Here is a 17051-nt window from a genome sequence, read left to right as displayed (position 1 = left end):
AAAATACAGAAATAAAATGTAAAACTTTTTTCAGAAATTACAGCCTGAAATAAGCAAAAATGATTACTAAATGTTTCCTAATATGATTACTAAAAAGGTTTTCAATATTTAAAAAACTAGACACTCAGAAGACCAGTAGAAAATCAAAATAAGTGATACTCACTTTCCTGTGTAACTTATTAAGAGATCTTTTTATTTTAAACCCTTACCTTCCATCTTGGAGTCAATACTGTGTATTGGCTCCAAGGCAGAAGAGTGATAAAGGGTAGGGAACAGGGGTTAAGTGACTTGCCCAGGGTCACACAGCTGGGAAGTGTCTGAGGTCAGATTTGAACCCAGGATCTCCCGTCTCTAGGTCTGGCTTTTAATCCACTGAGCTACCCAGCTGCCGCCCCCTATTAAGAGATCTTAATAACAGTTCTTAGCTTCTGAAAACATTTGCATTTCACAAGTGCCACTCTGACTGATGCAGAAACCTCTACTTAGGAATCATGACAAATGACACATAGAGGAGTGTGTGTTTGTGTGCACATGTGCATACACACATATGTATAATATACAACCGATACACAGAGAAATAGTATGTGGCTCCTTAGCCTTCTCTCTGTGTCAAAAGACTTGATATAAGTAACATCAGTTTATTTCCAGATTTTTTTTTCTTGAAAAACTTTTAGTTGCAAAGGAAAATGTATGCATACAGGCTATTGCCAAATTATTTTTCAAATTTGCATATGTGATACTTACTATAGGAGAGTCATCAACAGGAACTTTACATACTGCTGCTCCAGCAGGACAAGCTACTCCATGGATAGGATTTATAGCCTGACAGATGTTAATATAGAAATCTGGCTTGGTATCAGATAGATCATCATTTTCATTATAGGCTTCATAGCCACCAGTCCGATGGATCAAAGGACTGAGGTCAATAACAGAGCTTCCATTTTTCACTGAACATTGCTCCTGTTACAGAAAATTTGGGTCATGTCATATAACAGCATATTCATCAAAGACACAAAGCTGCATTTATGTCAGAGGACTTGAAAACACTAAAATATAAGCACAGCTGCTGAAGTAAATTTTTTTCAAAAAGTTTTATCCTATTTGTTCTATCTTCCATCAAAAGTGTTTTACGGCTAACACAATCTGAGTAGATTCAGGGATCTTCGATGTCAGTAATTAAATTATAATATGAAAGACATGACACTGAAATCCAGAACAGATATACCAAGGATCAAAACAAAATCTCTTTCAGAGTAAAATGTATTTCAATAGACTCACCTCTTTCTCACAAGCCAGTGGAGTGTGCCAGGAAAAGTAAAGAGTACAAGTCTGTTTATCCAAGGAAACAAATACAGGCTTATTGTTTGCCCCAGAATTGTGTGTGCACACAAAACTAATTACACTCTTATACTTCAAGGCATTCTTGGAAGGGCAAGGAGCTCCATCATCATAAACAAGCTGTAAGACTTGATCTACATACATTAGCTGGCTGTTCCAACTTCCAGCATTAATTTTGGTCAATCCAAAGCAAACACCTAGAATGAATGGAAAGAAAAAAATTTATGACATACAGTATATTTAATTTTCATTAGATTATTCCTTAAACATATCTCATATTTAAACCTCATGCTTATTTGTTAATGGTTTGCTATAATACCGTACATTTAAGGCTGTATCACTCATTTATCTGTCGGCTTCTACAGTGTAAAATACCTCCATCAATGGATCTGCAATATCATTGATTATGATACTCTTTTCAATGGCCCCAGTTGTCATTTATCCACATCTTCTCATCCTTACTTTGCCTTTATGTTGCCCTAATAACCAAGAGGTTAGTCCAGGTTGGCATAGATTGCCCTAATAACCAAGAGGTTAGTCCAGGTTGGCACAGACATTTGTTTTGCTGAATTATAGTTTTGTTACAAGAGTTTTTTTTTCCCCTCTCAAAGCTGGGCAGAAAGGAGAGAAAAAGGTTTTTAATTTTTTAAATGAAAATAAAAAATTAAGAAGAAAAGAATATTCCTAGCACAAGCAGTCCATGAAGAAAAGAACAAGGATCCCACAGAATGATATTCCTTTTTCCATACAATCACAATTTTGGAACTGGAAAGGACCATCAATTTAATTGTCTCATTTCAGAAATAAGGAAAGTAAAACACCAAAAAATAAAAAGGACTTGCCCAAGGTCACATAAATAGCAAGTGGCAGGGCTGGGATTCAACTAGAGAGCTGCTTCCACTGCACTACATTAACTCTCAGTTAACTTTGATCATGAGATACTTGCTAAAAATTAACCCTATCGTGTCTATCATTTGCCTCCAAAAGAGTCTTCTTTTCATTTTGCTTCTAGTTTCATTTCTTCAATCAATAAACAAAGATTAAGATGATTTTGTTCTCTAGTAGTGAGTCCACCTTAGTCACTGGACCAGGATCTCATATTTAGAGGACAGACAAGTTAATGACTTTCCCAGAGTCATAGTACTAGGCAGAGGCAAGACTTGGAATCAAGTTTTCCGGGGGAGGGGGCAGCTGGGTAGCATAGTGGATTGAGAACCAGGCCTAGAGACGGGAGGTAGTAGGTTCAAATCTGGCCTCAGACACTTCCCAGCTGTGTGACCCTAAGCAAGTCACTTGACCCCCATAGCCTACCTTTACCACTCTTCTGCCTTGGAGCCAATACACAGTATTGACTCCAAGATGGAAGGTAAGGGTTTAAAAACAATAAAGAAAGAAAGAAATCAAGTTTTCCTCACTGTCTAAAAAACCTGTATCCCATTTTACACCAACTACTCTGCCATTCTAGAAACAGAAGAGGGCTACATAAGACTGAGAGATGTTATATCTTTGTCTTCTAATCAGCTATCACCAAAGAATTCATCACCAAGTCCCCAACCTACCAATTAAAAACATACTACCCCTAAGTTAACTCACTTTTAGCTCATAAATATGCTCAGTACTTAAATAGAAAGTATCACTAAATAAATTAGAATTTTCCTTCATTTTCTGCTAAAATATACTAAAAAAGCAAAGGTACTTTATTTGTATTTCACAACTGTTTACTTGTACCACTGAGTGCCACTGAGACTTTCACAAAGTCTTTTCTTGCTCTTCTAAATATCCATAGCATGTCCCCACATTCCTAACTATAATTGAATTTGGGATATTTTGTTTGTACCTAACAAAGTATTCTCAAGGAACCTTCTAATCTTTAATTCCTTAAAATTCAGTTGGAAATGCCATATACAATTCATGACAAAATGCACTCTTCTTTTGGAACAGAAAGACTGACAGGGAATCTTTTAAAATTTGATGAAGTAACAAAAGTACAGTGGGAGGAAGATGATTTTCTAATCCTACTTTCTCAATTTTTCTATTATTTGTTTTTGTACATCATCTAGAGGGGGCTTGTCCATTGGTTATTAACTCTTACATGTTCCTTTCCCACTCAAATATTGGTCACATAATATATATGCACAGAAGAAATGGTGTGTAAGAGATTGGTCACAGCTGAGGTTTGATTTGGAATAAATCTGTGATTTTATTCTGTGTCCAGAATTTCCAGTAAAGATACTTGCTATGCCAATGCAGATGTGTCCCTCCCTACTTGTTAGCATTAGAGTTGTCTGGGAGCACTAAGAGGTTAAGGGACTTGCCCAAAGTCATAGTATGTGACAGAAGTAGGACTTGAATTCAAGTTTTTCTAACTCTAAAGCTAGTTCTCCATCTACCACACCATAGTTGTTCTCAAAACTGTTGGGAAAATTGGAAAACAATATGGGAGAGATTAGGCTTAGATCAACATCTCACACCCTACACCAAGATAAATTCAAAATGGGTGAATGTCTTGAATATAAAGAAGGAAACTATAAGAAAATTAGGTGAACATAGAATAGTATACCTGTCAGATCTATGGGAAAGGGAAAATTTTAAAACCAAGCAAGAGTTAGAAAAAAATTACAAAATGTAAAATAAATAATTTTGATTATATTAAATTAAAAAGGTTTTGTACAAACAAAAACAATGCAACCAAAATCAGAAGGGAAATAACAAACTGGGAAAAAATCTTTTTAACAAAAAATTCTGACAGAGTTCTAATTACTCAAATATACAAGGAGCTAAATCAATTGTATAAAAAATTAAGCCATTCCCCAATTGATAAATGGGCAAGGGACATGAATAGGCAATTTTCAGATAAAGAAATCAAAACTATCAATAAGCACATGAGAAAGTGTTCTAAATCTCTAATAATTAGAGAAATGCAAATCAAAACAACTCTGAGGTACCACCTAACACCTAGCAGATTGGCTAAAATGACAACAAGGGAGAGTAATGAATGTTGGAGGGGATGTGGCCAAATTGGGACATTAATGCATTGCTGGTGGAGCTGTGAACTGATCCAACCATTCTGGATGGCAATTTGGAACTATGCCCAAAGAGCTCTAAAAGATTGCCTGCCCTTTGATCCAGCCATAGCATTGCTGGGTTTGTACCCCAAAGAGATCATAGATAAACAGACTTGTACAAAAATATTTATAGCTGTGCTTTTTGTGGTGGCAAAAAACTGGAAAACAAAGGGATGCTCTTCAATTGGGGAATGGCTAAACAAATTGTGGCATATGTTGGTGATGGAATACTATTGTGCTCAAAGGAATAATAAACTGGAGGAATTCCATGTGAACTGAAAAGATCTCCAGGAATTGATGCAGAGTGAAAGGAGCAGAACCAGGAGAACATTGTACATAGAGACTGATACACTGTGGTGCAATCAAATGTAATGGATTTCTCTACTAGCAGCAATGCAATGACCCAGGACACCTCTGAGGGATTTATGGAAAAGGACACTACCCACATTCAGAGGAAGAACTACAGGAGTGGAAACAGAAGAAAATCAACGGCTTGAATGCATGGGTCAGGGTGGACATGATTGGGGATGTAGACTCGAAACAACCACACCAATGTAAGTATCAATAATATGGAAATAAGTCTTGATTGATCACACATGTTAAAACCAGTGGAAATGTGCGTTGGATATGGGGGGGGTGAAGGGGAAAGTAAAAACAAGAATCATGTAACCATGGAAAATTTTTCTAAAAAAATAAAATATTTTTTTTAAAATGAAGATAATGTTGAAAGAAATGCAGTTTGCAAAGAAAAACAAATTATAATAATCAATATTCTGCTCCACACTTATCACATTAACAAAAATTACAAAGATGTAGAGGGCAATTTTGAGGGGTTTGTGAAGACATGACATGCTAATGAACTCCTGGTTCAGTTATGAATTGGTTCCATCATTCTGGAAAGCAATTCATAATTATAATCAAAAGTCATTAAGCTATGTATATATACTCTTTGGCCCCCAAAAAACACTACTAGCTATATATCTTAAAGAAATCAAAGACAGAAAGAAAATCCCAGCTCAAATCCCATATTCTATAGAAACCTGTTCCCAATCCCTCTTAATTCTATTGCCTTTCTTTTGTTGATTATTTCCCATCTATCCTGTATATAATTTGTCTATCTATAGTAGTTTAAAAGTTGTCTCCCAAATTAGTGTGTGAACTTCACAAGGTCAGGGACTGTTTTCTGTCCTCTTCTGTATTCCTAGAACTTTAGCACAGTGCATGCTTAATGACTAATTGAGGAAAGGCTTATATAGCAAAAATATTTATAGCAACACTTTATCAAATGATTGGGAATAAACTGGGTATCTCTCAATAAGAAAATGGCTGAACAAATTGTGGTATACGAATAAGAGAATATAATCAAACTGTATGAACGGATGCAAGGAAGTTAACAGGCTTGAGGAACTATTTTCATGATGACAAGGCTATCTCCATAATGTAAAGGAAAATAACTTGAGAAAGACAATATGGCTCTTATTAATGCAGTGAACAAACACAAAATGAGAAGGCTAATGACACCTACTTCTTGCGAGAGAGGTGATAGACTAGAATTATAATCATCCATGGACAATGTGTTTATTTTGCTTTGTGTGACTAGATAATGATTTATTATAAGGCTTCTGTTGGGGTTGGGCATACATGGTGTTAGCATCTCTATTGTTGCAAAATTGAGATACAGAAAAAGAAGAGCATAAAAAATACATTTTTAAAAATACACAAATAAAAACAAAAACGTTGCCCAGAGCACTGAATGATTAAGTCTCCTGATTCCTTACTCATTCCTTTATACCAGTGATAGGCAAACTTTTTAAAGAGGGGCCAAAGGAAAGGAAATGCTCATCTGTCAGTCTGTTTCTAAGGCAACTCTTTCGAAGTTTCATTGTATTGTATCCTACTCATTGTATTCATCAGATTAGGAATAATGTCATTTGGCCAGATAGAACATTTCAGGGGGCCACATCTGGCCTGCAGGCCGTAGTTTGCCCATCACTGCTTTATACCAAGGCTCAAGATAAAATGTTTAGTTCAGAATTTATTTTTCACCAAAATTAGTAAAATAACAGAATGAAAATATATTTTATCTTCCTATATTCCTCCAAGTACTTCAGCAAAGGAAGATGCCTTTAAGACATAAAAACTTTAGGAAGGAAACATATTTTTACACTTACCAACTCCAGAAGGGCAATTTTTAGTTCCTCCACAAATACCTATATAAATTAATCCCTTCTCACTATAAGCAACAGAATAGCCAGAATCATTCTTTAAAGAGCTCAAATCAAATAGATGACCTGTAAGAAAAGGGAAAATTTTAGTCTTTGAAAAAAAGAAACAGGCATTTTGAAAGACTGGGAATCACAATATTTTCAGGGACAACTTCTATTCTTCCAGCACCATTATATTGCTGCCATCGGTGTTAAACCTAACAATCTATTAATACTCTTCTACTGAAAAGGCATCACAAAACTGAAAAGCTAGTTGACAATTTGGATATCCTTGTCTAGGTTTTACCATTTAATCCTTGAATTTTTAACTGGATTCCTTGATATCTACCTGGAGGCCAGTGGCCCAGAATATTTTTTTTCTCCTGCTGCTGCACAATAAACACAACCTAGAGTTATGTCACTTATTCCCAAATGTGTAACCCAAAAGCCTTTTTCTTGATGGACTCAGTTTCTTTTGACTGTAGTCATGAACAGCAGGCCTGAATTTGTTTTGTTCCCTTTTGAGAACATCCATGGTTCCCTTTTCCCTTAGCCCATACTCAAGAAGTCTGTGTCCAACATTCAGAGGAGCTTACTGACGCGGCTCTCCCAATATAGCAACAGTTGAAGGAAAGAGCTGAGCCTAGGACCTGAACAAATAGGTCTGGGTTATTACACCACTTACTTGTCCGCCTGCTACTTCTTCTAAGTGTAAACACTCAATGTAGTCCTTAAGAAAAGATTTAAGCACAAAACATAGGGATGTATTCAAAGCAAACTAGCACCTCCTCTTCTTCTACTCTTTAAAGGTATCCACAAAATCCCTCTGAATATTTACCTGTAGAAGGATTGGTGACTTGACAGTTGTCCTGAATATTACTTTTTAAAGGACATGCAGCTGAGGTTTGCCATGAGAAAGTATATTCACATTCTTCCGCTGCACTTATAAACATAGGCCTAGAATCCTAAAGGCAAAGTAAAGAGAGTCCAGCATTATGGGGAGCTGTAACACTACCAACTTATATCGAATTGCTCTGAACACATCAAAAACTTTCTCAATGGCTCTATGGAAAAAGTGGTAGTATATTATGGTTACAGAGTTGGGGAAAAAATTGGCTCCTAAAACAGAAGAATCAAACTCTAGGGTTGAACTACTTTTCTTGGAAGAAGCTATGCAAGTTTAAAAAAACAAGCCATAAAACACAGCTTCCAGAATGGCAGTTTCCAAGTAGTTATCAATTAAGCAACAAGTATTTACTTGTCTCTTATGTACCAGGGACTGTGGTGCCTAAAGATGTTGAGAAGGCCAAGCAATTATCAAAAGGCATTGAGTCCTATTATCTGGTAGAAGTAAAAAAAAAAAGTCTATTACTACTAATAACAACAATAATGATAGCTAACATAAAGTATGCTTTAAGATTCACAAAAGTACTTAATGAATATTATCTCATTTTATGCTTACAATCTTCTGAGGAGTGTGCCATTATTATTCCTATTTTACAGATGAGGAAACTGAGCTTGTGAGATATTAAGTGACTTGCCCAGGGTTGCATAGATAATAAAGGTCTTGAGGTGTATTTGAATTCAGGTCTTCCTGACTCCCAAATCATTTTTCTTACTTTCATTTGTATAGTGCCTTAGTCTTTTCAAAGTATACTGAAATTACCACAGAACCATAAAAGGTTCTCTTTCACAGCACCCTTAATTTGGAGGTTGAATTCCTATTGACCCTATATATTCTTTCCATATATCTCATTAGATACTACTCTACACAGTCTCCTGCATGTGTACCCTCATATCTCTCCCGCTTTCTCTCTCCGTCTCTTTTAATATTCAGACTCCATACTTGGCCACAGGCTAGAGAAATCAGTAGTATACTTCAGGGCTTCTAGATGCCTGGGGCTTCTCATAGCTCAGTCTTCCAGAACATCAGATCTATTACTTCTCAAGAACAAAAATCAGTTGCCTACCATAGATTCCTTGCCCTGATAGCTAAGAAGTTAGTCCAGCCTGGCAGAGCTCCTGGATCCCTGGCTACAGTCTCACACATGGAGCTAAAAAAAGAATGCTTATTTAAGCCTTTGCACTGTCCCACAATCTGTAAGGTTTTGAAAAAGATGACTTTTCCAAATACAAATCAGCAGCCAAATATAGAAGCCAATTATGGAGATGAATGAAAGGAATGATAGAGAATCACTGTAGGTGTGGATTCCATAATGAAGATGATCAAATAATTTTAAAACATACTGAGTAGATATTTTTTGAAACAGAGAAGAAATCTTTGTCACTGATAACAACATTCTGTGTCTTTTGCCATCTTGGATGTATAATAAGCTAGCAAGGTCACAGAGTGGATAGTGTGCTGAATTCAGATCTTGCCTCAAAACATGTACTACTTGCCTAATTATTCATTTACCCTGTCTTGCCTTCGGTTTCCTTCTCTATAAAACAGAGATAATAGGATCTACCTAACCAGATCATGAGAATCAAAAGATATGTGTAAAGCCCTCAAAATATGCAACATAAAGTCCTTTGTCAGTCTGCACTGACCTATCAACGAAGAGTTACTCATTTGCTCCACTTTAGAAATTCCCATCTACAATAGGATCTAATTAGCGACTATTAGCAGTGTTGGTACTTACTACATGACTCTCGCTGCATGTCAGCAGGACCGTTGTCATCTTTCTACGAATCTTGTCCGGGCACAGGTCTCCATTGACATACGTCAGAATGGCAATACCATCATTGCTCCACTGAGGACCGTCACTCACCCTGCCCAGGGTTGTGTATTTAGAATTCTCCACCAAACAGACAGCTGCATCAGGAGGGCATGATCCTAAAACACAAATCAGAGAGTGGCCTTTCCTGATTTCCTTGACATTATACAACAGTATAATAAAGCAATAACATATCTAGACACACAATCAAGGACAATGGACATACACCCACAAAAAATATCTTTACTCCTCCTTTTACCTTAGTAATTAGAAGATTACCAGTTTTTGAGACTACTGGTACTACTACTACCTATCTCCACACATTCATATCTATAAAGCAGTTTATAAACATTTAACCTTTGGTATAAGTTATGTTTGAGCCTTAGTTCTATCTAGCAGTGACAACACATTTAAGGTCAGTATAAAGAACTGTGTTTCCAAACAGTAATTATTTTCCTTTCCTTCTATTAACTGGCCAAACCTACCAATCACTGCAAGAAACAAGTTCCTCTGCTTTATAAGTTTTATTCTCCCTCATTGTTGTCTAACCTAATATAATAATGAAGATAATGAAGACAATCAATTCCTGACAGTTCATGACCAAATTAGTAACTCTTCTCTCTCACCAATGCCAGCCTGCGGGGCAAGGGACTTGCAGATGTTGATGAAGTAACGCTCTGTGGCACCAGTTCTTGTAATTGCTTCCCAGTTGTCAGTATATCGTGATAGAGGGGAAAGATCAAAGGAGTTTCCTTCTTGATCTCTAAATTGAAGGAAAGAAGTTCAGTTCAGCCGCAATTCAGTCATATATCCACCATAAGCTAAATCAAATATTAGTATTGCACCTTAATACTATACATATCCTCTCCATCTGTGCTTTGGTCAGTACCAGCAACAATATAGGGTGGATGTCTCAAAATCTCATAATTATTTCATGATGATAAGTGTTCGAAAATGATTGGGAGGGAAGCACACGGCCATTTCAATTCTTGGCTAGAAAAATATACCCAACACCTGTCATTATTGCCTCTCAAAGTTATTCAAAAGGTATACTGACATACATACTTTATGTGCCTATAAGAACCCTCAAATGACCACAAATGATGGGAGTAATGTACCTAGCTGACTGTATCACACGTGACGATGGTTCTCAGCCTAATCATTTATTATCTGATAGCTGATGTCCACATAAGAGACTTTAAGCCTTTAAATATGTGTGACCATTACTTTGGGATAAGAATAAATTTAAGTATGATTTTATCTGTTGATCCAGAAGGGTAAAAGTATAAATTAACTTACCTAAATGAACATTCAATGGACTCAAAAGGTGGACAGGCATATTGGGTTCGCCACTCAAATAAATAAGAACAATCTAAAGTTTCCTTCAAGAACACTGGCTGAAGAAGATTAAAAACAAATATATAAGAGCTACGAATATATAAAACTAGATGCAGTCATTTTAAAATGTGGACTTTAAAAATGAGATTATGCTCATCAAAAATCTAAATGAGATCGGTTGAATTTTAATATACTTTGAATTAGTTTATACATTTCAAATTAAATAATTCCAAACAGAAAAATAAAGAAATAATGATTTATCACAAATGGCAGATTATTAAATGAAAAATTACTTTTATATGGGAGTTTTCTCAGTCCTCTATAATAGAAACATACTCCCTGGATGACATCCTGGAATTCTCTCACTATGTCAAATATACTAACCTTCTGAGTGCTGCGATCACAATAAAAAAATATGGTTGTGGATCTTTGATATATTTTATGGCATGTATCTCCACCAGTGTAGTTAATCTTTATTAATCCATTTTCATAAGTCAGCTTCTGGGTAAGTAAACCTATTTTAAAGGGTAACAGAAGAACAGAGAAAAATAAAACACATTAGATACAATATCTAGCCTATCCTTACGCTAAACCAGCCTTTTTTTTTTAAAGTAATAACAATCATTGCAAATTATTTTTATACAGTGCTTTAAAGTTTACAATGCACTTTTCATAAATTAAAGCATCAGCCTTTCAGATGGTCCCATAGCTATTGTCAGAAGCTAGATTTGAATATAGAGCTTCCTGAGTCCAAAAACAGTGCACTCCACTATACCATGCTATCTTTCCCAACTGCAACTATATTGATCATCAAAGAGTTCTATGGTCATATGGGCCAAACAAAGCAAATGAAGTCAATGCTCTTCACTTAACAGCTTTGAAGAGTGATCACAAAAACACTGATCCTCCAACTCTTGGTTCTTTAACTAAACACCAATCCTACTTTTTTTTAAACTAGTTATTAAGCTCATTATCATCAAGCAATCTACTGCCCCAGTGAAGATACTAGATCTCATGCCACAGCACCAGATAAACAACATTCCCAACTCATTCTGTGACTCAACTCTACTTGTTATTGATACAGGCAATAGTCTCCATAGTTCGGTATATGCTTAAACTACCTAACTAGTTGGAACAAAAACCAATACCTTCAATTGTTAACAATGAATGAAAATAAAACAAAATCACTATAAGATCAAATGAGATACAAAGTATCTGGCACATAATTGGTACTATAGAAATACTTATTCCCTTCCTCTCCCCTCATAAGAAATAAATTAGGATGTCAGAAAAACAAGGAAAGATTTATGTGAAATAAATCAGAGTAAAGACAATAGCAATAATATCTATAATAATTAAAATGAAGACAAATAATATAAAAGGGAAGCACAAAGAAATCAATTTGGAATAAATAATCTTGGTATCAGAACAGATGATATTTCCTTGCTTTTGATAGAGAAGTGGAGAACTATGGGGTCAGAATGCTGCCTACATCATCAGTTTTGTTGATTGCTTTCCTGTTACACAATATGTTTTGATGTTGAGAAACTACTGCTATATATACAAATATATCACAATCTCGAAAAGTCAGCAATAAAACTCTAAAAAAAAAAAAAAAGAAAACAAAACCAATCTAGCTCTTTCAACGTTTTTCTGAATGAAAAAATCAAATGAAATCCATGAAAGTATAAGGTCATTTATCCAACTCAAAGATGTAACTTAGCATTATTCCTTAAGTTCTCTGTTTAATAGTACCCTGAGAAGCAAATGCACACTACCTGCAATTTTCTGGAAACCTGGATTCACTTTCTTTTCTTGACACGATGATACTTTCTTAGAGCTGTCTCCGGATTTACACACACTGGAAGACAGGCTCCCACAGACCCGGAAGTAATAGTTATATTCGCCCGCAGTCACTACTGTGTCATTTGCAGCAAGGGCCTTCAGGTTATAAATGTGTCCATGCCTTGGATCTTTCACTTCACAGTTGTCTCCTTTGAGGTCACATACAGGAAAAGAAATTTAAGTGAAAAAGCAAAAAGGAAACTATGTAACATTCATACATACACACGATGTTTCCTTCATGTCTTAAAAACTCAATAAAAAGGACATGCAGAGCTTTACAAAAGGGATTTCATATTATTTTATCTTTATAAAAATTAAACATCAATTTTAGAGAAAAGCAGTTTGGGTTCTATAATGAATTAAATTTTCTCTAAGTGCCTGCTTGAAAATTCTGTCTCTCAAAGATTCTTCATATTAAAGAGGTGAGAAAGAATTAACTCAGGGACAATAAAATGCATCTCAATACATTTATAAAGATTACTACAAAATTCTGGATGAAGAGAAATGAAACCGTATGGGTGTAAAAGGTTACTAGATCTCACCTTCTGCTTGGCGAATAGGACAAGCTTCTATGGTTCTCCAAAGAAATACGTATTCACAATCTTCCTTACGCTGAAATACTGGTGATCCCTGAAACACAAGCAGACAACTCATTTTGGTACAAATATTTTTTCACAGGCAGTCAAACCATAAAATGGTGGCTTCAAACAAGTAAACTAGAAAGCATTAATCAAAAGACCTGAGATTTAGCAGCCTCAAAATTAGCTTGGGCACAAATACATGGCTGTTCTTCAAAACCTAGGAGTCAGTGCTTGATATAGACTAAAAGTCAATTATTTTCCCCACCTGTAGCCTTAAATCCATTAAAAAAAAAAAAAAAAAGACATCTTATGTTAAGTCCTTTCTACTAAGTTTCCGAAAAGGTTTTTTAAAATGCAGAAAGATTAAAATAAATATATAGAAATGTGATTAAAAATAAGGTAAAGAATTTATCCAGAAACTTACAGGTGTCTGATCACATTCAAAGATGATACGTGTGGAGTAACGTTGATTTTCACATTTATCACCATTCACATAAACAATACTCAAGGATCCATTAGCAGCAGTTTGAGGACTGATCTGTACAACACCTAGGTTTGTACCTACATCACCAGATTTTACACAAGATCCCACTGCACTGCCTGGAATAATAAGAAAGAATAGCATTCAGTAAGGTGTTTTTTAAATCTTAAATCAAATGTTTTTAAAACCACTTAATTCAAGGCTATAAGAAGGCCAAAATAAAAAGGTAAAAAGAAATTCACCATGACATCCAGGAATATAAGGTAAAGGATTGCACACATTTAAGTAGAAAGTTCTTTTTTTTCCTTCTGTTGAAGTATCAAGTGCAATCCAAGGTTCTCTTGTTTTGCTCAGGCCACTTAGATCATATTCATTGCCAGCAAGGTCTGAAAAAAACATTTGAAACACATTGTATTTTCTCTTCCAGAATGCACTGTCCTAACAAATTAAAGAATATTCTCATGTAGTTCTGATTTTTATTTAAATTAGGCTTTCAGAATTAAAGCAAACTCATAAAAAATTACTTTGAAAAAGAATCAGGAGGCAGCTGGGTAGCTCAGTGGATTGAGAGGTAGGCCTAGAAACGGGATGTCCTAGGTTCAAATCTGGCCTCAGACATTTCTCAGCTGTGTGACCCTGGGCAAGTCACTTGACTCCCATTGCCTAGCCCTTACCATCTTCTGCCTTGGAGCTAATACACAGTATTGACTCCAAGATGGAAGGTAAGGGTTGTTTTGTTTTTTTTAATAAACTAATTAATTAAATTTTAAAAAAAAGAAAAAGAATCATCGATTTAGGGCTGGAAGAGCTTAATGGTCATCTAAGACTTTCTCCCTCACTGAGGCTCTGAGACCCCACATAGGTCTCATAGATAGGAAGCAAGAAATGATGGAGAGACAATCATCCTTTGCTTTCAGTGTGCCAGGGTTTAGCATTTATACAGACCATACAATATGGTCACATAAAACCTTAGATTTACAAAAGAAAGGATATAGTTCCTGTCATTCTAGCATCTTAAATGTTTTACTGCATATTTCTGAAATGAAAAGAGGTTGGGTAAACTAAGACTTTAACAAGTTACTTCTCAGAGATTTGAACATATCTTCTGAACATAAAAAATTCTTTTTAGTTTTCAAATCTTTCTAGACTAGTATGTTGTTATGTAGTCATGTCTTTCTTTTTAATCTAAAGATGCTGCTACATTAATGATAACGATCAAAGCACCATTATGGCATTAAAAAAAACAGTATAGAACCAATAGTGTTTCCATATTTTTCATTCTTTGGTTTGTAGCTTAAGTCACAAAGCTTTAAAATTATTTTGATGCTATCTAATTTCTACTGTATACAACGTCTATATTACTCTTTATGTATGAGATCTTTTATTACTATTTTATAATTTTGTGTCTACAAACTATATACTATGTAGACTCCAACTAGTCTAGTGAGCCAGGACCCTGTCTTGTTCTCTTTGTGTTCTAGATATATGGAATCCAGTACCTTTCATATAAGCTTTTACTAATGACAATGATTCCCTTGCCCCATAAAATTTAATTTTTAAATTTTAAAAAAAAGTCTACTTTAGATGGGTTTGTGTAAATATGTCAAATAAGTATTATTTAGTTTAGAATCATAGTGATTCTAAACACTACTACTTATGAAACTTCCTACATTTTCTCCTTCTAGACTTTTCTCCAATCAAGATCAGTCCTTAAAATACATCTTCATGCCACTAATAAATAGGTATACTCAACCATTAAAAGATGTTAGCAAGTAATCCTTTTATCTTCACAAACAGCAAAACTTCAGTGAAAACTACTAATATACAAAGGAGTTAACATGCCTGGCTTTCTTCAAAAAAGATATATTTCTATTTCCCTGACTTCAAGAACTTACCTGTAACTTGGCAATCCACTGGAGAAGGTATACAGGCTAAAGCTGTTTCAAACTCAAAGAAAGTATCATAGATCTCTAATTTAGAATTAACATCTTGACGAAGGAATTTGGGTTTTCCTGGATAGACATCATCATTACATATAAAACGTATGATGAAAGCATCTGAAGTACCTATTGTAAAAAAAGAAAGAAAGAAAGAAAGAAAAGCAAAGCCAAATTTCTGAGAAACAGAAACAGGTTATATAAACATAGATTATTAAAAACAATGGAACCCCTTTAGAACATTGATGCTGAAGGATGAGACTAACCTTCCAGGTAACTATACTAGGTTATTAATCATGCTTCATAGTGATATGATTTTGATAATTTACATAAAAATATGGCATATTATGACCAATTTCAACTATAAGCAAATTTTCTGTCAACATTCTGAATATTCCTGGGTCTCCTACTTCTTTCAGTTTCTCCATTTAACATAGCTGGCTCCTTTAAACAAAATTTAACTGTTATTCAAACATTTTATAGACAATATCAATGTATAGAATTCTTCACCATTACAAAATTTAAAATTTCTAATAAGAGAATATTTTAAAGTTCTTTGACTTAAACTCTGCACATAATAGCTAAAAATAACTAACATTTAGAGAACGTTTTGGTCTACAAAGTAATTTGCATGTAGTATCTCATTTGTGGTTCACAATAGACCTGTTTGGGGGGGGGGGGTGTAGTTATCATTCCTATTTTACAAATAGAGAAACTAAGGTTGAAAAAATTAAGTGACTAGGCCAGAGTCATAATGTCTTGGTAGGATATGGTCTTTCTGATTCTAAGTCTAGTTAACACTTTATCCATTACAGTAAGCTATATCTACATAAACAGAGGACAATGAAAAAAAATCTAATTTCTCATGGCAGGGGGAAGGGGGGATGAAAATATTAAATGATTATGTGACAAGTGAGGGTGGTGATGAATGAAAGTGTAGTTATAAAAATGTAATTGAGATCAAATGATTGACTCAATATATCTTGTAACAGATACTCAAAGAAGTCTTATGAGAATTTGAATTTGATAATTGGACCAATTAACAACAACAAATTCATGTTTTGTTTTGTTGGGGTTTTGTTTTGTTTTGTTTTTTCAATCCACGGAAACAAGTGATTCCAAGAGTCTCAGTAGCTTTTAAAAGCACTATTTATTAATAATTCCAAGTTGTCACAAAGAGAAAGGGAGATGGATTGGGATATGAATGGAAGAACAGAGGTTCAGGATATAGCATGGACCCTATCAATTATATCTGAAAAATGCTCTGATATAGAGTATCAAAGAAAATATAAAAAGGCATCGTGAAGTAACTCAGAGCTCCATTAGTCAAACTATAAAAGTTTATGCCAGATGCAAATATTAGAGAAAGCTAGGAAATCCGAAACTCTAATTTCCCTTATTTCTCAAACATGTCTTCAGACTGATTTCAAGTGAAGATTGAAGGATGTAAGAAAATTTTGTTCTCATAAGAGAACAGATTCGAATAGAAGGGTTTGTAGATAGAGACTCAGCCTAGAAAGTTAGAACTGACTGAATAGAGAGAAT

The 17051-nt window shown here is 34.9% G+C and overlaps 1 protein-coding gene across 1 annotated transcript in view; it reads right to left on the bottom strand.

The window, feature by feature from the left end:
- Positions 1-17051, bottom strand: part of IGF2R (insulin like growth factor 2 receptor) — a 174651-nt gene that overhangs the window by 32407 nt on the left and 125193 nt on the right. Inside the window, exons 23-35 of the mRNA XM_044671804.1 lie at positions 15465-15635; positions 13812-13955; positions 13513-13688; positions 13050-13137; positions 12441-12656; positions 11047-11177; positions 10624-10721; positions 9951-10087; positions 9250-9443; positions 7446-7572; positions 6575-6694; positions 1279-1535; positions 745-960 (exon numbers count right to left, since the gene is read on the bottom strand). Of these exons, the coding sequence (XP_044527739.1) occupies positions 745-960; positions 1279-1535; positions 6575-6694; positions 7446-7572; positions 9250-9443; positions 9951-10087; positions 10624-10721; positions 11047-11177; positions 12441-12656; positions 13050-13137; positions 13513-13688; positions 13812-13955; positions 15465-15635 (2075 nt within the window). The remainder of the gene's footprint in view (positions 1-744; positions 961-1278; positions 1536-6574; positions 6695-7445; positions 7573-9249; positions 9444-9950; positions 10088-10623; positions 10722-11046; positions 11178-12440; positions 12657-13049; positions 13138-13512; positions 13689-13811; positions 13956-15464; positions 15636-17051) is intronic.

Source organism: Gracilinanus agilis, chromosome 4 (genome assembly GCF_016433145.1).
Source record: "Gracilinanus agilis isolate LMUSP501 chromosome 4, AgileGrace, whole genome shotgun sequence".
Lineage (NCBI taxonomy): Eukaryota > Metazoa > Chordata > Mammalia > Didelphimorphia > Didelphidae > Gracilinanus > Gracilinanus agilis.
Note: the sequence above shows the minus strand (reverse complement) of the source record. Positions and strands in the feature narration are given on the sequence as shown.